Genomic DNA, 23676 nt, shown 5'->3' with positions numbered 1-23676 from the left:
ATACCAAATAATGTATTTGGAAAATGAATCACAACCAATACCATTTGTTTAAAAGACTAGATGTTATTTACGAAATGGAGACTATCTCAAATACTAGCTGATTAAGAATGGGAAGTTGTTCCTTTGTGGTAGTTCCAATTGAGAATTGTGACAACATTTTAGGAATGTCTCACAAAATCCAATGGCAGGGTACTTAGGTATTAAGAAAACACAGGCTAAAAAAAAAACTTTTTACTGGTTACATGAATATCTGGTGCTGGTTTTGCCAGACACGCCACATAGCAAGCTCCAACTGTCAATCAAATCCTTAAATTTAATTAAATATAGTTCCAATACATCTGCTCTTGAAGAACTGTGCAGCCAATTCTTAATAAGTTGTGTAGGACCTATACGTAAAACCAGTGAATGGGAGTCAGTATCTTATGACAGTTTCAGAAGTTTCAAGCAGATTTCCTCGAAGATTTCCTAAAAGATTGTATTTTTGGGAAAAATTATAACAAAAATGGTAACGAAAATGCTAGTTCAAGTTTTCCCAAGATATGGATTACCCAAAGAAACACAAGATAGTTTCAAAGTTTGTGTCTCAAATATTCAAAGAAATAATGAATAGTTTTGGAATAAAATAATTTATGTCTTCAACTGTCATCCACAGCATGAAACATTACTACAAAGATGTCATCGAACTTTGCTAAGCCAAAGATTAGAATTAGTCATGTCCTATTGATTGGAATAAAGGAATTTCCATGTTACTATTTACAATTGGAAATGCTCCTAATGAGTACACAGGAATCCCTTTGAATCAAGACAGGGAAATGATATGAAGGCCTCTTAAGCTGATTATACATAAACTTATAAATCAATATTCAGAAACTACAATTCTGATTTTTGTATCTGGTGTTCAAAAGAAACTGACCAAAGCAAGTGAGTTGGCTTAAAAAGCATCCGAAGGTGCTCTACAAACAATAAAAATATCAGTAGACCAGAAAATGCCAAAGTTTGAGATTTTGTTACAGGAGACAAGGTGTTAAGCATTGTTGCTGTCTCTGGGGATCCAATAACAGCAAGGATTGCCAGACCTAGAAATCAAATAGAAGCTTAATGAAGTTAATTATTTCATGAGCAGTCCAGGCACAAGAAAAAAAAGTCACTGAACGTGTCATGTTAATACATTAAAGAGGTATTGTGACAGGGAAGATAATCAGGAAAATAATGCTTACATGTAGTGAAAGAAATAAGAGCGTGAAATAAAAGTCTCAGTTTGATTGGAAAATTGTTCAGAAATTGAAAACTCAAAATTTCCAGAGCAGACTGGATAAAATAGAGTGCTAAAATGTTTGAAGGAAATTATACTTTCTTCAACAAAACTATGTTATTTCTTTTGAAAGCTGCATACTTAAAGATTTGTGAACTGATTTATGTGAATAATTCAGGAAAGAAATCTTTGATGATACATATTAATACGGAGAATGCATCACCCATAAAACAACTTACTTGCTGACCCAATAAAAAGACATTAGCACAAGTTAGAGAATAATTTAAGATCACAATTGACAGCAATAACATTTAACTAAGTTATAGTTGCTAGAGCTCACATATCATTCCAAAAAACAGATGGATCGCACAGACTCTGCTCAGATTATGGCAATGTCAATGCAGTAAGAAATTGGATTCCTGAACTATTTCACAACTGGAAGATTGTATTGAGTGAATTGGACAAGCATGATTTGTCACAAAAAAAGTCTTATTAAAAGGATATTGTAAAATTCCACTGACTGACATGGCCAAAATTGTATCAACTTTTGTAACACCAGATGGCATTTGTCAAAGTCATACCACTTGGAATGAAAAATGCAGCATCAATGTTTCAAATATTTATCAACAAAGTCATTGAAGGTTTACGTGCCATTTATATTAATGACTTGCTTGCTTTTGGCCAAAATTCAAAGCAACATTACCACCAACTGACCAAACTGATTGGCTACAGAGTCATTTTGGTCATAAAACTGACGTATTCAAGCCTCGTTGTGGAATAGGGCTAATTCGTATCTAGGGAATCAAAATTAAAGACTGTCTGGATTTTCCTGTGTCTGAGACAAAACATTAAATTTCTGATATATTGGCATGTGGATTTAATTGGAAGTTGTTCCAAATCTCAACAAGGCTATTGATGGCAGTGGGTGCCACTATACTCCATGAATATGATATTGTGATTCAATGGCCAGTTATCGCTCTCAAAAGCAAATTTTTTGTCAACACAACAATTTGACGGTTGAGAAAAACACACCAACCCTTGTATTGGCTCTACAAAAATTCAAAATGTACATACTCAATAATTCTGAAGGGACTTACTTATATAAACCATAATACTGATTTTTTTGGAGAAATTCCGATAAAAATCTAAGATTATTTAGTTGGAGTTCAATGTTCTACAGGATTTATTTTACTGGAAAAGTCAATGTTATTACAATGCTTTGCCAAAAGCAAATATGAATGAAACTGAATGCCATGACCAAAATGAACTTGATTTTATGAAAATCATGCATATTGCATGGAAATATATTATTACTGCTAGACCTCCTTTTTAACACAACAGTGACAATATTCTTGATAAACAAAGTGGATGATAATTGGAGGTGAGTATGGAGTTGAGATAATAATCAGATCAGCCATGATCTTATTAACTGACAGTAGACTGGAGGAGTCAAGTGGCTTACTCCTGGCTCCCAAATCCTATGTTTATATGATGAATGTATGTATTTGGCAATGGAAATACAATGCTAAGAAGTGATTTGTTTTTATCACTTTTTGAATATGATAAACATTTGGCCTTTACTGTTCTTGTCCATAATTTGTAATCTTTCTTCTATTCTGCTTATTGCATCAATAAGGTAATTTTTTTTTGCTTGAAAGAGTGTGGATCCATGGTATGATTTATAATCTCATACACTATCTGTACTCATGGATTTCTATTCATTAGATGCAAAAGCAAGTATTTTCAAGTTGCAAAAAACAAGTAATTAACTTTTAACTTTTGTCATTTTATTTCTCTGTATAGAATCACCCACAGTGAAACCATTTCATGCTATTCGTCTTATTATTCTGCATCATTCATTAATAGGTTACTTTAAGTACATTGAAATAAATATATTAAAATCTGTTATTGCTCAAGACATTCTGTGCAGTATTGACGTTGAATCCTCATTTCTGCTACTAATCATACTTTATTAGTGAAAGGTTGCCATTTTCAAAGTAGTAGTCCTATTAAGATCAAGAGCGGTATCTTCATCAATTACTTCATCCTTAACCGATAAAATTAACTCCTTTTACAGAAAAAGATGAAAGGATTGATGATAACATGTTACGTCTCCCGTATTTATTCTCCTGTGCAGTTATTATGTTAGCAAATGAAATGTTTGTCAAATGTTCTCTGTGGGGACTCCTAGGTAATAATGAAAATGTTACCAGTTAGTCTGTTTTACTGATACTGCTTTCATTGGGAAAATGGGAGGTAGTGGGAATGTTTTGAGGACATGGGTGCATATCGCACCATTGCAGATAGTAAAATGTGCATTCAATAAAATTCTGTTCTAAAAAACAGCTAATCTAAACTGTACTGTCAATTGTTGTAAAAACCCATCTGGTTCAATAATGTCCTATGGGGGTTGGGGGAAGGAAATTTGCTGTCTTTACCTGGTCTGACTAACATATCATTCCAGACTCACAGCAATGTGGTTGACTGTTGGGGACAGGCATTAAACACTGCCCTAACCAGTGATGTCTACATCTGAATGAATAAAAAAAAGGCATTTAATATTTATTACTTAGTATTGCACAGTTCATGCTCTTTTAGGATAAAGCTTGTTAATTTAGTTTTGTAAATCACAGTAACAATATTTACTTGTACTAACAACTTATTTTATTCTACCAGGTATTTAATGTGAAGTGGGCATCAGCAACCAAGCTGAATCTATACACAGATAACAAAGTATGAAGCTGGCTGAACACAGCAGGCCAAGCAGTGCTCCTGAGATGCTGCTTGGCCTGTTGCGTTCAGCCAGCTTCACACTTTATTATCTTGGATTCTCCAGCATCTGCAGTTCCCATTATCTCTGAATCTATGCACATACTTATTGTGGCTCATTTGTGCTTAAAGGAACATTACAGAAAGGGATAATAAAATCAACTTAAATCAACACTCAGAAACCAGTCCTAAAATAAATTGTCTCAAGCATGTATTTAAAATCCAAACTCCCATTTTCAATTAACTAAAAACATTCATACTGCATGCATAACTTCAAACGGTAAGGCACTCTGTAATTTTCCGTACTCGTGCTCATTTTCAAAATGAACTATGTCAGAGATCCTGAACCAAAGCTGCAGAATTATCTAACAAAAAGAAAGCAAGATAGGCAAGGATGTTCTGCTTGCATATTTGGTTTTTAGCTTCTGCAGTCAGCAAAGTGATGAGGGTTATTTAACAACCTTTTCAAAATTAGACAACAATGTATTTTGTAACCTACTGGTTTTTACACAGAGTTTGTGCACAATTGATCAATGTGTACATAAGGCTTTGGTGGCTTACCTCTACAAAAAGGTCATAACCATGGTTGTAAATTGGTTCTCATCATTAATATTTTCATCTAAGCTTCATATATTAAATATAGATAACTGTCTACTGATAAATCTAGGTACCGTACTATTCAGAGTATGAAGTAGTAATCCAGAACTTACCACTGTTTATCATCCTGTTAATTTAAAATAAACACTATAAAATAGACTGAGACAAACCATTGCTTAAACTTAACAGAAGACCACTATAACAAGTACATATAATGCACAGACATTCCTCAATAGCTGTAATAATCACATGGATTCACAGTGACTAATGTATGAAAATAATCAAATGCTCTGCAATTTCTTCCTTAAGCATCTTTGCTCGTGACCTAGCATTCTCTTATTTAAATTGCCCCTTTAAATCTACCTGTCATAACGGGATTTATATAGCTCACTGTCAAATTTTGTTTGATACAGCTACTGCTGACTACTGTCAAAATAAGTACCCAAGTATTTAAGAATAGGTAGGAATGGTGACATAAGTGACTGTGTACTAGTCTGTATAGAATGCCACATACCACTATGAGGTGTAAGTGCTCATACTGTTGAGAAGTCAACATTGGAAACAAGAGAATTATGTTTTAAATTCCATCACTGGCAATTCTAAAGACTCAATGGGAAAAGATTTCCTCTCCTTGGTTTTAGCAGCCTAAGCAGTAGGAAGATCTATCATGATCAAGATTTCTAAGAAAACTATAATTATTACCTTATTAACAGAAAGGATTTTATAAGAAACAATAAACATAAAAAAACTTTCCAAACATTTCTTCTTGCACATTTTATAATGCTAGAAAGGATTTCTTTTCTGCACAAGCTAAGGGTGCATCAAATTAACACCACAGATTCAATGAAAAAAATAAACATGGCAGACATAACATGCCAGTCCGTTTTTTCAAACTTTTGGACATGAATTCCATTCCAGCTTTTTCCCATGCAGGCATTTTAGTTTGTGAACAGTTGATTCTTGAAAGTCACATAAGCTCAACTGCATTCTCATAGATACCTGATAGGTGGGAAAGCATGTCAGACACATGTACAATAGAGACAGGTAAATTGATCCTTGTCCAGATGGAATCATAACAGTTAACACAGTTAGTATTAAAACTGAAAATATTGTTTTATTGTGGAATTACTGACATTGAAGATCTAAACACTTGTTGATGTTGAATTGCATAAAAATATTGGTATAAGTTGTTTTACATGAGGCTGTGTTTGACAGTTTGATTGTCTTGCTTTTGAGTGTGCTAGAAATCCTATGGCCGATTGGTTCCTGTTAAGTCTTCAATGCATATTTCGTTATTCACAGAGGGATATTGCTTCTAATTTTTAGAAGTAGTTGTTCTTAAAGCACCATTGCAACACCCTCACTCAGGGCTGGAAAGAAAACACTCATGCACACGCACACACACGCACACACACAAGAGAAATCTGGTACACAAAATTTTCCATGATTAAAAAGTAGCATGGTTGCAGTATACACACACTTAATTTACATGAGTGAAAAATGCATAACTGAGTTAAGCTACTGGACTAACTTTGGTTCTCTGTTAAGTAATGGAACAAACAATCTGGTAATACTTAGACTGAGTAATTGCATTTTTGGCTACCAAGTTTGTAAGATATTACAGTGCAGTCACAATCTAGGTTGACATGTTACTAGCACCAGGTACATATATAAATGTTTGTTCTACTGAAATGTAATTTGCAAAGTAAAATTTAAAAGATCAATACAATGAAACGTCTTTCAATGCAGAGAATGATGTTTTGCTCTGCTAAAAATCAGTGGAAATTCTTAGCATCAGTGGTCCAATGAATGGATTGGAATGTCCATATTGGTGTTTTTCAAAATTCAACATATCATTGTACAACATCTAAAGCTAGTCTTACTGAAATAGCAGCGCTGCATTTATACAAAGCCTGAGTAAGTGGTTTAGAGCTATGGTATGCATCCTGACTTTTCTAACATTAGATGTAAGCAGTGCTCAGTCATATTACAATTAATAAGAGATTGTATCCATGATATGTAGAATCTGTTTGGCAATAGAAGAGTCCATCTTTCAGCTGAAGCAGTGTGATCTTCTTTTTCAGTATTAATGAAGCACAATCTGAATTTTCATTTGAAGGATTCCACCAAGTTCACCAGTGAGGTAGTCTTTATCATGCTTATCTTCAAGCCGATCAAGTTCCTTCTTTTTAAAGAGGGACATACTGCTTATTTGTAACGAGTACGCTCCAGGAACTGGCTTCTTCTTGGTCAGATGTAGATAGCTTATACCATCCCTTTGGTTAATTTTGAACAGACCTTTTTCATTGCCAAGGTCAATCAAGTAACGTACATGATTTGTCAAAGTAGAAATAGCTGGAACAAACTGTAGAATGTGGTCTTTATTGCTGAGTTCAGAAATGTTGAGATTGAAGATAAATGGATTATCTGTACTTAAACTGGCAAGGCTCATTTGCAAACTGTCTGCATTGTTATCCTGGAAAAAAAATTGGAGCATAAACTTGTTGCAGTAGTGATAAATTATGTATCTACAAACTACGTTAGCACTTTCAGCATGCTTCCAATGTGCACCTTTTTTTTATTAAAGGGCATGTTGACTGGTTAGCTCAGTTGATGGGATGTTAAATTTGTGGCACAGAGTGACTGCAACAGTGTAGGTTCAATTTCTGCACTGGCTAAAGCTACCATGAAGGTCCTGGCTTCTCAAGTTTTTTGTTGCATTAGGTGTGGTGACTCTCAGGTTAAACTCACCACCAGTCATCTCTCTATAATGAAAGAACAACCCTGTGGTCCAATAGGAATATGGTGACTTTACTGCCTGTAGCTTAAACAATTATCAGATGAATGGACTGACAATATTTGGATCAGATGTCTTTCAGATTTTACTTGGGCGCAGAGTATTGATTACACAATTTGCATTGTTCCAATTTAGAAAAAAGTGCGATTGCCAATTCCTAATGCAGTAAGTCACATATCCGTAAGCAAATGGTGACAATCTAATGGTGTACTATTCACTAAATTTTGATTCCTGCGTAGTTAGGGGCAGGTAATGTTATTATTCTTTGATTTTGGCTTTAAAATATTGATATTTTGAGCTTTCAAGCCAAAAGAAAAAGAACTAATTCTTTTAATTGTGGCACAATGTTACATACAGGAATTGCGGTATGAAAAACACTTCATGGGTACAACACATAAACTACCATTCATCATTCTTCATAAAATTCAAAGTCAAACATAACAAAGGAGCAAAGTAGACCAATCATCCACTCAAGCCTTCTTTGCCATTTAGAAAGATCATGGCTGATCTAACTCGTTCATAATCTACCTACAGATGATAACGTTTCATCCCCTTGCTGTCAAGAATCTAACTACTTTCGCTTAAAGAGATTGAAAGACTCTGAATTCACCACTTTTCAAGGAAGAGAGTTCCAAATACTAATGGCCCACTGTCAGAAAAAAAAATCTTCATATTAAATGGGTGACCACGTATTTTTAAACAGTGATTGCTCAATCTGGCATCTCCTGCAAGAGAAAATCTTATTTCCAAAAGCACCCTGTCAATTACATGAAATGAAAATACAGGACATTCTTCTTTAAAGGTAAAGTCGCTATAATCCTCCTGAAACATATGCGAGTGATTAGACAGAGATGACTGGTAGTCGTTTAACTGAAGGTCACCATGCCCCAGATGAGGGGAGAGGTTGAAATGGTAACTGCAGCCAGTGTGGATTTTGAAGCCACACTGTTGGCACCACTCTGCATTACAAACCTACATTCAACCAACTGAATTAGTGAAGCAGAAATAATTTTTTAATCTTTGCAATCACAAACAAATTGTCTCCTGTGTTTCAACCAAGTAACCTATTATTGTTCTAAACTGTAGCTGATACAAGCCTAAACTTTCGGATATTTATTCATAAGGCAAGTGATCAATATTGGCTTTAAAATATTGATATTTTGAGCTTTCAAGCCAAAAGAAGAAGAACTAATTCTTTTAATTATGGCACAATGTTACATACAAGAATTGCGGTATGAAAAACACTTCATGGGTACAACACAAACTACCATTCATCCTTCTTAATAAAATTCAAAGTCAAACATAACAAAGGAGCAAAGTAGACCAATCATCCACTCAAGCTTACTCTGCCACTTAGAAAGATCATGGCTGATCTAACTCGTTCATAATCTACCTACAGATGATAACATATTAGTTTGGTAAAGCTTCCCTGAGATGTTTCCAACATATTAGATCCTCGGGAGGTTGTTGACTTGCTCGCCAAGCAGCTTGTTTTCATGTAGACATTTCATCACCATGCTAGGTAACATCATCAGCAAGGTCTCCAATGAAGTGATGATGTTCTACTCCGCTTCGTCACACATTCAACAATTCAGGAGAGGAGAAGAAATCAACAATCAGCTTCCATTTCTGGATGTTAGGGTTCAATGTATGACCAACAGCGTTCCAAATCTCTCAATGCAGGAAGCAACTCACAGGGCCAAATCCTCAACTTTCACAGCAATCACCCCAACATCTATAAACAAAGCTGTGTCAGGACATTATTTAAATGGAGTACCACTCACTGCAGCATGCCAGAACTACGCAGGAAAGAGGAAGATCACCTATACAAAATCTTCACTATGAACGGAAATCCCCACAACTTCATCTACAGGTGTCTATTAAATAGACAACACCAAGACTCCGTATGCCCTAACACGCTGGCCACACTGCCCAATATCAAGAACATATCAGGGCGGGCAACGAGACTCCTACGACCACTAAGAATCACAGTAGCACACAAGCCCACATCATACTACAACAAACACTCACAAGAATTAAAGACCCCCATACCCACGATATGCAGAATCCATGTATTTTACAAAATACCATGCAACGACTGCCACAAACATTACATTGGACAGACAGGAAGGAAACTAGCCATCAGAAAACAAACAGCTGGCAGCAAAACAACACGGATTATCCCTAATATCAGCCTACCTGGTCAATGAGGTCATCAGTTTTACTGGGACAATGAAGCCATAGTAGACAAGCCAAACACAGACATGCAGGGGAATTCCTGGAGGCATCGTTCTCAACCCATAATGCAATCAACAAACATATAAAATTGGACCCCATACACAAATCCATATAGAACAGAACTAGAAATGACACAACTCATCATAGCAGTATAAATTCCAAGTGGAGCAGAACAACACTGCATTATCAGAGGCCTCACTGATGATAACAAGGTGTAGAGCTGGATGAACATAGCTGGCCAAGCAGTATCAGAGGAGCAGGAAAGCTGACGTTTTGGGTCTAGACCCTTCTTCAGAAATGGGAGAGGGGAAGGGGATTGTGAAATAAACAGGGAGAGGGGGGAGGCAGATACAAGGTGGATTAAGGAGAAGATAGGTAGAGAGGAGACAGACAGTTCAAAGAGGCGGGGGTGGAGTCAGTAAAGGTGAGTGTAGGTGGGGAGTTGGGGGGGGGATAGGTCAGTCCAGACTGGTCAAGGGGGTAGGATGAGGCTGGTAGGTAAGAGATAGGGGTGGGAGGAAGGACAGGTTAGGGAGGCGGGGAGGGGCTGGGCTGATTTTGGGGTGCGGTCAGGGATGGGGAGATTTTGAAGCTTGCGAAGTCTCATTGATACCACTGGGCTGCAGGGTTCCCAAGCAAAATATGATGTGCTGTCCCTGCAACCTTTGGTGGCATCAATGTGGCACTGCAGGAGGCCCAGGACGGACATGTCGTCTGAGAAGTGGAGGGGGAGGTGAAATGGTTTGCGATGGCGAGGTGTAGTTGTTTGTTGCAAACTGAGCGTAGCTGTTCCACAAAGTAGCCCCCAAGCCTCCTCTTGGTTTCCCTGATGTAGAGGAGGCCACATCAGGAACAGCAGATACAGTATACCATATTAGCAGATGTGCAGGTGAACATGCGTTTGATGTGGAATGTTTTCTTGGGGCCTGGGATGGGGGTGAGTGGGGAGGTGTAGGGGCAGGTGTAGCACTTCCTGCGGCTGCTGGGAAAAGTGCCAGGTGAGGTGGGGCTGGAGGGGAGTGTGGAGCAGACAAAACAGTCACGGAGAGAGCGGTCCCTCTGCGAAGCAGATAAGGGTGGGGAGGGAAAAATGTCTTTGGTAGTGGGGTCAGATTGCAGACGGCAGAAGTGCCAGAGGATGATGGGGATCCTGTTTTAGTTGTTATTGCAGGGAGGAGGTGTGAGCGATGAGTTGCGGGAAATGCAGGAGATGCGGTCCAGGGCGTTTTCAATCACTGTGGGGTCAAGTTGCAGTTCTTGAAAAACGAGGACATCTGGGATGTCCAGGAGCGGAATGCCTTATCCTGGGAGCAGATGCGGCGGAGATGAAGGAATTGGGAATAGGGGATGGCATTTTTGCAGGAAGGTGGGTGGGAGGAGGTGTATTCTAGGTAGCTGTGGGAGTTGGTAGGCTCGAAATGGATATCGGTTTCCCGGTGGCTGCCTGAGATGGAAACAGAGGAGTCCAGGAAGGAGAGAGAGAGACATCAGAGATGATCCAGGAGAATTTAAGGTTGGGGTGGAAGGTGTTGGTGAAGTGGATGAACTGTTCGAGCTCCTCGGGGGAGCACGCGGCGGCGCCGATACAGTCATTGGTGTAACAGAGGAAGAGGTGGGGATAGGGCCAGTGTAGCTTTGGAAGATGGATTGTTCCATGTTTCCGACAAAAAGGCAGGCATTGCTTGGGCCCATGCAGGTACCCCTGGCCATCCCCCTTGTCTGTAGGAAGTGGGAGAAATTGAAGGAGAAGGGTGAGGACGAGTTCAGCTCAGTGGATGAGGGTGTCAGTGGAGGGGAACTGGTTGGGCCTGTGGGACTAGAAGAAGCAGAGGGCTTTTAGGCCATCTGTATAGGGAATGCAAGTGTATGAGGACTGGATGAGGTGTTGGGGACCAGGGAATCAGAAGTTTTGGAGGAGGTGGAGGGCGTGGATGGTGTCATGGGCGTAGGTGGGGAGTTCCTGGAGTTGAGATAGATGGAGTTAAGTTAGGTGGGGCAGGAGCAGGCGGAGACAATGGGTCGACCAGGGCAGTCAGGTTTGTGGGCTTTGGGAAGGAGTTGGAAACAGGTGGTGTGGGGTTGGGGAACGATGAGGTTGGAGGCTGTGGGTGGGAGGTCACCTGAATTGATGAGGTTGTGGGTGGTCGGGTTGGGGTCATGATCAAGGGGGCGGTTGGAGGAGGTGTCAGATGATGATGTGACCTAGCATGGTGACAAAACAGCTGAACGAAAACAAGCCAACTGGTGAGCAATTCAACAACCTCACCTACAACCCGAGGTCCAAATTTTTGCAAAAATCTCATACTAGATACTTGAATAAGGAGACCAATACCAGTGCTGCAGATATGGTCTTACGGATGCCCATATAAATGAAGCACAGTCTCCCTATTTGTATTCAACTTCCCTTTCAAGATTGAATAACATTCTGTTGGCTTTCTTAATTACTTGCTATATCTGCATACTAACCTGCACTAAGACTCCCTGACCCCTTTGTATCTCAGAACTCTGCAATCGCTCACCTTTTAGTTAAGAACATCCTTTTCTATTCTTCCTACCAAAATGGACAATTTCACATTTTCCCACACTGTGGTCCATTTGCCTGATAGTTACCCAGCTAACTGACCTACATATAATGTTCCGTCTTTATTTCCTCTTCACAAAACTTTGAGCACAATTAGAAATCCACCTTTGTTCTCTTCATCTAAGTCATCTAGCATTGGTCCCTGTGGATCATCACTCATCACATCTTGCTAATCATAAAATGTCTCATTGGTGCCTATTTTTAGCTTCTTGTTAGCTAGCCAATCTTCTATCCATGCCATTCCCATATCATGAGTTCTTAAGTTCTACAATATGCTTTGATGTGCCACCGCATGAGATACCTTCTGGAAACTTAAGTTCAGTACATCAACCAGTTTCCCCTTTATTATAGCATATGTTATTTGTTTCTACTGTACTATATTGGTTAAACATGATTTCCCTTTCACAAAACCCTGTTGACTGTGCCTGATTATCATGGTAATTTCTAAGTGTCCTGATATGACAACTTTGATAATTTTTAATGACTTGCGCCTGACACATTAAGGAACCAGCCTGTAGATTCCTGCTTTCTACCTCCTTTTTGAATAAAGGAGTTGCATTCACTATTTTCTAATTTAATGGGGCCATTCCAGAACCATGGGAATTCTGGAAAATTAAAATGAATACATCAATTATTTTATTAGCCACACCTTTTAAGGCCCTAGGATGAAGTCTATCAGCACACAAGGACTGGTCAGCCCACAGCTCCAACAATTTGCTTAGCTCCAATAATTTGCTTAGTACTACATCCCTGGAGATTGTAATTTTATTGGTTCCTCAATTCCTTCTGATTTTGATTTACAGCTATTTGTGCGATGTTACTTGTATCTTCTACAAGGAAGACTGTGCAAAATACCTGTTTATTCACCTCCAAATTCTTTATTTTCCACTTGACCAGAGTCACTTGTATAGGAACAACATTCACTTGTTAACTTCTTAAAATAGTATCTATAGGAGCTCTTGCTGTATGTTTTCTAGATCAAGACAGCTTTCTCTCAGGCTCTAATTTTGTCTCCTTATTAATCTTTTAGTTAAGCTATATTGTATTTTATATTCTGCCTTGCCACTCATCTTTGCGCAATGATACTTTCTTAGCTAATCAAGGATAATGATGCGTCCCCTAGAAATTATTCTGTTTTGTATATTCTGAAATATCCACTTAAGTATCTGCTATTGCACCTCAATTAATCATTTCTTTAACCTAATTAACCAACTGACTTCAGCAAAATGTTATGCAAAAGCAAACAGTAATTAGTGAAAAGTTACATCTTCCATTTCTAGCACTTAGTCTATTTCTTTGAGCAGAAATCACACTCTTCGCATCAAATATTAGTACAGGCTCATGGGGCTGATTTGTCTGTTCATATGTTATAGGTTTGACTTTAGTTAAATACTTGCAGTAAATAACGTAATATTAATGTAAATCCCTTAACCATTCAAATAGCACTTGCATTTATAAACAAGAAACAAGAGTAGTCACTTGGCCGTTCAAGCTTGCCCTGCCATTCAATATGCTCATAGCTGCTTTGATTTAGCCTCAGCTCAATATTCCTGCATATTGCTATAACCTTTCATCTTCTTGGTAATCAAGAATCTATCTACCTCTGTCTTAAGAAGATTTAAAGAATATTGCTAAAATATTTAATCTAAGGGTTCAGTTGGTGTGATCTTCCAAGTTGTTGGTAAAGCAGTTTTGATCTCTACATGGATAAGCCAACAAGGCTCATCTGCCCCTTTCTCCTCACTAAACACCTCACCTTCACTGTTCTTCCCATAGGAACATGACAAGAATTAAAACTTGTGACTGCAAATGAGACTATGAGCCAAATCCACATTAACAGTTTTAAAATTATTGTGCATTACTGAAGGGATTCAGTTGAAATAAGTACTTTTAAACGTTCAGAAATATATCTGCTAAAGAAGATATGTCGTCTTCTGACTTTTAATGGCAATCACTGCTGACCAACATAAAAGTCAGCAATATTTACCTCTGCATCATTTGAAATTATAGCTTCTTTCTCATTTGTTGTTCTTCGGGTTCTTCCTTTTGGGTAGCCATTAATTTTGCAATCATAACATGCCTCAGGTGATAAACTATTGTCCTCTGTGTCACCTCCTATTGGAAACATCTGGCCTTTGCTGAAACCCACTCCAGAAACGCAATGCCTAATGAAAAAATATTAATTCCAAAGTAATTTACGGACTATTTAAAACTATTAGAGGTATGGGGCAGATTTTTATCACCACTATCAGTTTAATTTTATTGAAAACAGTTCATTTAAAATCAGGTTACTTATTTCTGCTATTTACTTCTCAAGATGTTGATGAAAATGTGCCCCATATAAACTATAATTATAGGCAGAACAATTTACACCCATACAGATCTACATTCATTAACTATCTTTGCTTACAAAATGCAATTGGATTTGCCGGTGTTCATGATGTAAATATAGAAAATTAGGGAGAAGGTATGTAATACAATTAAAGAAATTAGCATAGACACTGAGGAGTTTGAGTGATCTGGCAGGCTTAGAAGTAGATAAATCTTCAGGGTCAGATAAAATGCAGCCCAGGCTATTGAGTCAGGCAAGGGAGAATACAGCAGGGGCACAGGCAATAATTTTCAATTCCACTCTTGGCACAGGGGAGCTACCAGAGGGCTGGAGTATAGGCACTGTGGTCCTGTTTTTCAAGAAGGAAGAAAGGGACAAACCAGGAAATAACAGGCTAGTCAATCTGACCTCAGTGCAGGGGAAATTACTGGGAAGCAATTCTGACAGACAGAACTAATATGTACTTGGAGAGTCAGGAATTAACCAAAAACAGTTAACATGGTTTTGTTAAGTGGAGGTCACATCTGACCAAGTTGATTTATTATTTTGAAGAGGTAGACCAGGTGTTTAGATGAGGGCAATGCATTTGATGTGGTCTACCCGGACTTCAGTAAGTCTTTTGATAAGGTCCCACATAGGAGACTGATAGTGAAGGTAAAAGCCCATAGAATCTAAGAAAAAATGGCTAATTGGATCCAGAATTAGCTGAGTATCAGGAATCAGTGGAAGATGGTCAAGGGGTGTTTATGTGACGAGAAGCTCGTGTCCAATGGGTTTCGCAGAAATCAGTGTTGGGAGTATATGTGAATTATTATATTTGAATGTAGCAGGGTGATCAGATTGTTTGCACTTGTTATGACAAATGAGATGGTAAATAGTAAGAAGGATAAGCCTTTAGATTACAGGAAGATATATATGGGCTGATCAGTAGTAAATGGAATTCAGTCTAGATGTCTGACGTGATGCTCTCGAGCAGAACAAAGTGATTGACGGTCAGAACCTGGGAGGCCCTGAGGGCAGAGGAATCTCTGTGTGCATGTACACTTGTCCCTTAAGGTAGCAAGACAGATAGATAAAGTGGTATACAAGGCAGATGGGACACTTGCCTTTATTATCAAAGGCACAGCATTGAACAGCAAGGAGATAATGATGGAACTTTATAAAACGTTAGTTCAGCCACAACTAGAATATTGTGTGCAGTTCTGGAATCCACATTATGGGAAGGATGTGACTGCACTGGAGAGAATGCACAGATTTACCACAATATTACCTGGGCTGGAGAGTTTTAGTGTCGCAGGAAAATTGGTAGACTGGGATTGTTTTCCCTGAAGCAGCAGAAATGGAGGGGGATCACCAGATTTTAGACAGGAAGGAAATTTGGTGGAGGGATCAATGACTGAAGGCAGCACATTTAGAAGCAATATGAAGGAAGGTCTTTTTTTTCCCAACCAGAGGGTGGTGGGTATCAAGAACTCATTGCCTGTAAGGCTGGTGAAGGTAGAAACCCTTATAACATTTAAGAAGTATTTAGATGCACACTTGTGACGCTAAGACATACATGGCTACAGGCCATGTGCTGGAAAATGGGATCAGAATAGCTAGGTGCTAGGTTTTGACATTAGCAAACTTCATGGGCCGAAGGACCTTTTCCTGTGCTGGAAACCTCAATGTCTCTATTATGTTTAGATTTTGAGTTACATTTGATATGAGGATGCAGTATATTTCATGTTGGTATTAAAAAATAAAACTATGGATAAGAATTAATTAAGGAAATAATTTGAATGAAGTTTATTTTAAATTGCAATAATTTTATCTACATTACCCTTGACCAACTCTGTAATATCCAGGTGGGCAGCCACACAAGTAGCCTCCATCAGTGTTTGAACAGCCATAGGTGCACGGATTTTTGGACGAAGAACATTCATTAACGTCATGACAAGACCCAGTAAGCTGCTCAAAAGAAAAACCTGTCGGACAAAGACACTTGTAGCTTCCCAGTGTGTTGTGGCATGAAGCTCCTCCGCAAACCTGAGAATTCATGCATTCATTTTCATCTGTTGGACAAGAAAATATTGTAACAATTATTTAAATAATTTGAAGATTCAGATTTGACATTTTAAAGTTTGTTTTCTCTGGTTTCTAATCTCTGTCTCATATATGCTCGAAAAATAATAAAACATTCAACACAAAAATAAATAATGGAAACTAATAAATTGCCCATGAAGCTATACTATTCTGAAAACTGAACTGTGAATAAGTTTTATTTTATAGACAAAAATGATGGGATAACTAGAGTATTCAGCAGGTCTATATATAGGACATAGCAATATTGAATGGGAAATATTGACATGACAATTTCAAATTTGTGCCTGAGAAATCAAGTTTGCTAATATGAGTTGTGTGATGAGATTTTAAATGCATAAGTAAGTGCATTACCCTTCCCTCAGACTCAGAAAGATTATTTGAATAATTTTCATGTTTTTGTGCAAATGCTAATTAGGAATTGTATTCTTTTCCTTATTTCAAGAATATTATAACTATGAGTCAACGTACTCATTTTTATTTATGATGGTATCAAATGCCCACTTACTGTCTTGAATGGTGAATGTTCAAACTAAATTAGGGCACCTATTAACATTATCCAGAACTACGCATGCTAAAGATCGCCGATAATGACACAGAAATGAATATGACACAGAAATAAATATTATTCACTTCTTTCTGTATGGCATCAAGGCCCATTGGACAATTGATAAATACCATGTCTTGGAAGATTAGATGTTGGATTCCAATCTATTGCATCTACCCAACATCAACAGTTAACTCGAAAAGGAAAGATCAGTGTGATAATACTGCAATTTCAAATCAGAAACTTTAATTCATCCTTCAAATGAACTACATCAATCATAGCTTTTTTATGTTAGTCACTGCTGTGTGAATTACTACATATCAAACATTTCCACTTTGTTATTATTCTGTGATACTGAATAATTCATTATTGATCAAGTACTTGGATGCAGACTCTCTGTCATTCACTATCCACAATTTGATAAGAATTTTCTGATAATTTAAGCCATATTTGGATGCTAACGGATATAAGAACAGATTGTCAGCAAAATTCCAATTGGGTTCAAAGATGCCAAAATTTTTAAGCCATATTTTACTTGAATGTACATTATATTGGAAATGATTTTGTACTCTGATATGTGACTTGATTGCAGTGCTTCATAAACTTTAAGATCATGTAGGTTGTTGAGGCAGATTAAACCTTTAAAATATTAAATGTTGACAACTGCCAATGTTTTCAGGGTAGCATTTTAACTTGGATAATGGCACAGAATGGGACCCCCGTAACTTGAGTTACAGGATTTTATTCCCCATTTTACAGTTGCATCGAATGCAATGAAGCAGAACATCAGGTTCTGTATTTAGTTGGAAGCTAATCCAGTATCATTTATTTTGTACCATTGACTGAGACAAATTTCTGCCACTTAACTCACTGGGATGCAGTGAAACCAACTCAGTTCACCAATCCAATACATAAAACCTATAATCATTATGCTTTACAAAACTTCTATCACACAGATTTGAGGAAATATAGCTAATTATTTTTAAATCATCTGACTGCAGTACATCAAGGTTCCATATGCTCATAATTATTCTCCTGTTCTAATACTGCAAGTGATGATTACGCTATTAAATTATAAGAAAACAGTGAATTCAAAAAATCCTTCTCAATAAATACATTGTATATCTATTTTTAAGAAGATATTGATAATATGTTTTAAAACTTTGAACATCCTCATATATTCCTCACAACTGCCCATTTACAGTTGGTGACACCACCTTCATGTGATATATATATTAGGCTCATTTTCTCCTATTTTCTGTTTCCTTCTTTCACTTATTTCTTTTGGATTTGCTTCGATTATACTGAGCTGTGTTTTCCTCCATTCTTTTTATGAGCATATTTTGCCCAAATATCAGATTATTTTAGACACTTGCAATAAAGAATGTTTTTTGTTCTTTTCACTAACATCCATGATCCTCTACATTAGACCAGAAGTCTGAGTTCTGAGGAAAGGGCACCGGACCCGAAACGTTAATTCTGTCTTTTCCTTCACGATGCTGTCAGACCTGCTGAGCCTCTCCAGCAATTTTGTTTTTGTTCCTGATTTACAGCATCCACAGTTCTTTCGGTTTTTATTTAGCATGATTCACATAGATTCAATGAAAGCAAGTAAAGAAGATAGGGGATAATGCTCGTAAGAACTATTTTTTTGGCTAAGGACTCTATACAATGGCCTTTAAGAAAAAACAAAAAATCTGCTGACCTTACCTGATCTGGTTTACATGTGATTCCACAACCGCAATCAAAATTGGCAGAGCTGTCTCACAGATCAGTCAAGCGACAGTATGACATAGTCATATTTATGAAATACTGTCTTACGGACGATGTCTCAGAAGTACATCAGGAACTCTGGAAATGTCCTGCCCCACTGGCAAGAGGTAGTAGCACAGTGGTATGATGTCAGATATTATCTTGGGAGTCCTTAACATTGTCTTCAGACCCCATGTCAGAAGGTCAAACACAGGCAAGTAAATCTCTTGCTGATTACTATGTAACTCCTGCTTCCACCTCAGCTGATGAATCAGTGTTCCTCAGTGTTGAACCACTTGGTGGAAGTCCAACCTACTACTTGGAGGAAGCACTGAGGGTTGAAAAGGTGCAGTATCTAGTCTGGGTAGGGTACTTCAATATCCATTACAAACAGTGGTTCAGCAGTATCATTACTGTTCAAAATGTAGTCCTAAAGGGCACAGCTGCTAAACAAGGACTGCAGCTGATGGTGAGGAAATTAACAAGAGGGAAAAACAGACTTAATTCCCATCAATTTGTTTGCTGCAGATGCATCTGTCTCTGACAGTATTAGAAGGCGTGATCTCGACACAGTCCTTGTGGAGAAGTCCAGACTTTACATCAAGGAAGGATACACTCTGGTATGCTATATGGCATTATTACCATGCTAAATGGAATAGATTCTCAACATATCTGGCATCTCAAGTCTGAGGGCCAGTAGGCTGTGGCCATAAGCAGAATTGTTTTCCAAGATAATCTGCATGGCCTGGCATGCCTCCCACTCTACCACTGTCATCAAGTCAATAGATCAACCCTGGTTCAAAGAAGAGTGCAGGAAGGTATGGCAGGAGCAATATCAGGGATACCTAAAAATGGAATGTCAATCTGGTGAAGCTACAACATAGGACTACTTACATGCTAAATAACATAAGCAGTGCAAAAGGCAAGGCTGTATCATTTGCAATGTTCTTCAAGCAGAAGGGAACCAAAGTGTATTGTCAATACTAATTGTGGACTCAGAAGGGGATTGGTAATTGCAGAGGTCACTAAAACTACGTGCCTGTAGTTACAGGGCACCACCAAGATTGTGCCTGTAGGTATAGGAGATCATCAGGAGTTTATCAGTCACTCCTGAGGTTACAAGAAATACATCAGTTCTTACAAACTGTTGCGGTCAAGGGGTATCAGTCATTAGAGAGGGGCAAGTGAAGTTTGACAGTCATTGCTGAGGTCACTAGGAGTGTCCCAGTAATTTTTAAAGTCAACCTGTTGGGTTCCCCCGGCTGAAATTTAGGATAACACTGTATCATTGGTATGGGAAACATTCCATTTACATCAATATATAAAGCAGTTCCTGTCATATAATTGTAATCTAATTTGTTTAAAAGCATTTAAATTAAACATAGTAAAAACAAATTGTCCAATTTTAAAATTAAATTAATTCTGTCTTTAAAACCCAAAAGAATATTTAAAACAACGCATACATTTCCTAACATCAGATGTTAAATTTAAACATCATGGCCCAGATTTTCTGCTGGCCAGGCAGTTATTATATGAGCTTAGATAGGAATTGCACAGAGGGATTTTGTGGAATCACCATCATAACAGACTCCAGGTGAATCGTTAAGGATATTTCTGTGGGGCAATTCCTCCATGCCTGGAATCCTCTGAAAATCTCCATTTAAATTGGAGACTTCAGAACATTCCAATGAAATTAAGCCCAAATAGTTACTGAAGAAAGGTTAGATTATTAAAAATATAAAAGTAACTCCTGAAGAACCATCAAATTGATCCATACTAAATTCACTCACCCCCAAAATCCATCTCCTGCACAGCAGTCACACAGGAGAAGCCTGCTTGACTCCATCCTCTACCCTTACCCCCTATCTCCCCCAACACACACAACAAGCAGGACATAACAAACATCATCCCTCCAACCCAACCCTGGCAATTACCCCCTTCCCACTTGGCATCCAACCAACTTGATATCCAGTTAGCACCCTACTTACTTGGTCACCCATCTCACAGCAACTTACCTGGCAGCTTAGCAACTACTCATCTGGGATCCACTCTGGCACCCAACTCCCTCCCAATTTCACTTTCCCCACCTCCCATCTGGTAAATGATCCTGGTATCCTACCGAGCTTGGATCCCTGTTCCCTACTCATTTAGTATCCTAGCCCTGGTACTCTGCACCTTTCCCAGCTGGCATCCTACTAAACTGGCATCCAGTCCCTCTACCCATCTGCCACCCTAACATCACAGTTACTTTATGTCATCATGGATTGACAACAGCAGCTGTCAAAACAGTTGTTAGAATCTTTAAATTTCAAAATATGGTAGCTGATTACTGCAACATGGGGGTGTGATTTGCCTTCCTCTAATTGTGTATTTCTCAGTCAGCCTTTGAAGGTTTTCAGTAGTTTGCAGGAGGTAGCAGGGTTGGTTCGCACTTATAAAAAGAATCTAACTTAGTAATTTATAGTCATGGCTTACAGCAACTGCTGGAGGTGAAATAAACTGCTTATCTTCAGGTTTAAAGTAGCTTTTACTCAGAATGGAGACAGCTCCTGAGGTGGTGGAGGTTTGAAGGCTTCTCACTATCCTGTTAAAAGCCCCAAGTTATACAAGTACCTGGGATCAAATCACATAGCTGTTCGATGTTCGCAGGTGAAAGGTCTTTGTTACCAATAAGTTCCAATTGTAACAAAACCCTCAGCTCCAGCTTCCCTGCAAACTACGCTTCAACTTTGACTGGAACTAGCAGCTATGCAAGCAGTGTTTACAAAGAATGTCAGGTTAATTGCTTTCATAATTATACAATAATTCTCCAGCTATCTTTGGCTTTAAAACAACTCTTGTCCCATTTCAGTGCAAAACTAAAAATATATAAGAAAAAACAAAATGATATGATCAGAAGTTCAAAATATAGCTCAAGGCTCATATAATGCTCAAATAATGACTTTGAAGAAACCCAAGTTGCTCATCTTTGGGTATTCTCGAGGTTCTAAGTTAGAAATTTCAGAAATGACTTATTCTGCTCTGCTTGACTGGTTGACTCTTGACTCCGTCTGTTTCACCTGTGGATTATGGTCAAGAATAAATTCTTCAAACTCTTCTTTGCACCAAAGAAAGGGTGGGTGCGTTGATACGTAGACTAAACAGAGAGTAGCAGAGTATTTAGAAGATAGGAAAAAATATGGCTTTGTTGGCAAGAGGCAATCAACATCTACTAATATTAATTGCTCACAATTAGAACTGAATGGATCATGTGAGATTTTAAATAGATTATCAGTATAATTTTGTATGAACAGTAATGTTAAAGTATTAAGAACACAGAACATTACAGCACAGTACAGGCCCTTCGGCTCTCAATGTTGTGCCGACCTGTCATACCGATCTCAAGCCCATCTAACCTACACTATTCCATGTACGTCTATATGCTTATTCAATGACGACTTAAATGTACCTAAAGTTGGCAAATCTACTACCGTTGCAGGCAAAGTGTTCCATTCCCTTACTACTCTCTGAGTAAAGAAACCACCTCTGACATCTGTCCTATATCTTTCACCCCTCAATTTAAAGCTTTGCCCCCTCGTGCTCGCCGTCACCATCCTAGGAAAAAGGCTCTCCCTATCCACCCTATCTAACCCTCTGATTATTTTATATGTTTCAATTAAGTCACCTCTCAACCTTCTTCTCTCTAATGAGAACAGCCTCAAGTCCCTCAGCCTTTCCTCGTAAGACCTTCCCTCCATACCAGGCAACATCCTAGTAAATCTCCTCTGCACCCTTTCCAAAGCTTCCACATCCTTCTTATAATGCGGTGACCAGAACTGTACACAATACTCCAAGTGCGGCCGCACCAGAGTTTTGTACAGCTTCACCATAACCTCTTGGTTCCGGAACTCGATCCCTCTATTAATAAAAGCTAAAACACTGTATGCCTTCTTAACAGCCCTGTCAACCTGGGTGGCAACTTTCAACGATCTGTGTACACAGGCACCAAGATCTCTCTGCTCATCTACACTGCTAAGAATCTTACCATTAGCCCTGTACTTTGCCTTCTGGTTACTCCTACCAAAGTGCATCACCTCACACTTATCTGCATTAAACTCCATTTGCCACCTCTCAGCCCAGCTCTGCAGCTTATCTATGTCTCTCTGCAACCTACAGCAACCTTTGTCACTATCCACAACTCCACCGACCTTAGTGTCGTCTGCAAATTTACTAACCCATCCTTCTACGCCCTCATCCAGGTCATTTATAAAAATGACAAACAGCAGTGGACCCAACACCGACCCTTACGGTACGCCACTAGTAACTGATCTCCAGGATGAACATTTCCCATCAACTACCACCCTCTGTCTTCTTTCAGCAAGCCAATTGTGGTGCTCAGATATTTTCTGATGCAGCAGTTTTGTTGAAAATAAGATTTCTTTTATAGTCTATTGTAAACTGATTCTAATTAAACTACCATATGTCCTGTTTTGGCGATATTAATAATTGTCTTTGTGCTCTGAAAGAAACTTACAACTTTGGCAGTGAGGGTAGCAAATTATCAAATTACAGATCCTTTGAGAAGTCTGTTCCCAATAATTTGTTAAAATATGAGACAATAATCACAAAAGGAACCCTGTTCTTTCTAAACCCCAAATTTTTGAGAATGTATTTAAATTTACCTGGAATGGGAACCAAGCAGCATCAGTCATAATGTGGGAGATTACTCATCAGATACTGTGCAATCAAA

At 38.3% G+C, this 23676-nt stretch overlaps 1 protein-coding gene across 1 annotated transcript in view; it reads right to left on the bottom strand.

Moving 5' to 3' along the window:
* Positions 1–5712: 5712 nt before the first annotated feature.
* LOC125446730 (fibrillin-1-like) overlaps positions 5713–23676 on the bottom strand; it is a 570259-nt gene continuing 552295 nt past the window's right edge. Inside the window, exons 63-65 of the mRNA XM_048520489.2 lie at positions 16389–16620; positions 14222–14399; positions 5713–7094 (exon numbers count right to left, since the gene is read on the bottom strand). Of these exons, the coding sequence (XP_048376446.1) occupies positions 6705–7094; positions 14222–14399; positions 16389–16620 (800 nt within the window). The 3' untranslated portion in view covers positions 5713–6704. The remainder of the gene's footprint in view (positions 7095–14221; positions 14400–16388; positions 16621–23676) is intronic.

The sequence above is a fragment of the Stegostoma tigrinum genome, chromosome 36 (genome assembly GCF_030684315.1).
Source record: "Stegostoma tigrinum isolate sSteTig4 chromosome 36, sSteTig4.hap1, whole genome shotgun sequence".
Lineage (NCBI taxonomy): Eukaryota > Metazoa > Chordata > Chondrichthyes > Orectolobiformes > Stegostomatidae > Stegostoma > Stegostoma tigrinum.
The sequence above is the reverse complement of the archived record's forward strand: the minus strand, read 5'-3'. Positions and strand labels throughout refer to the sequence as shown.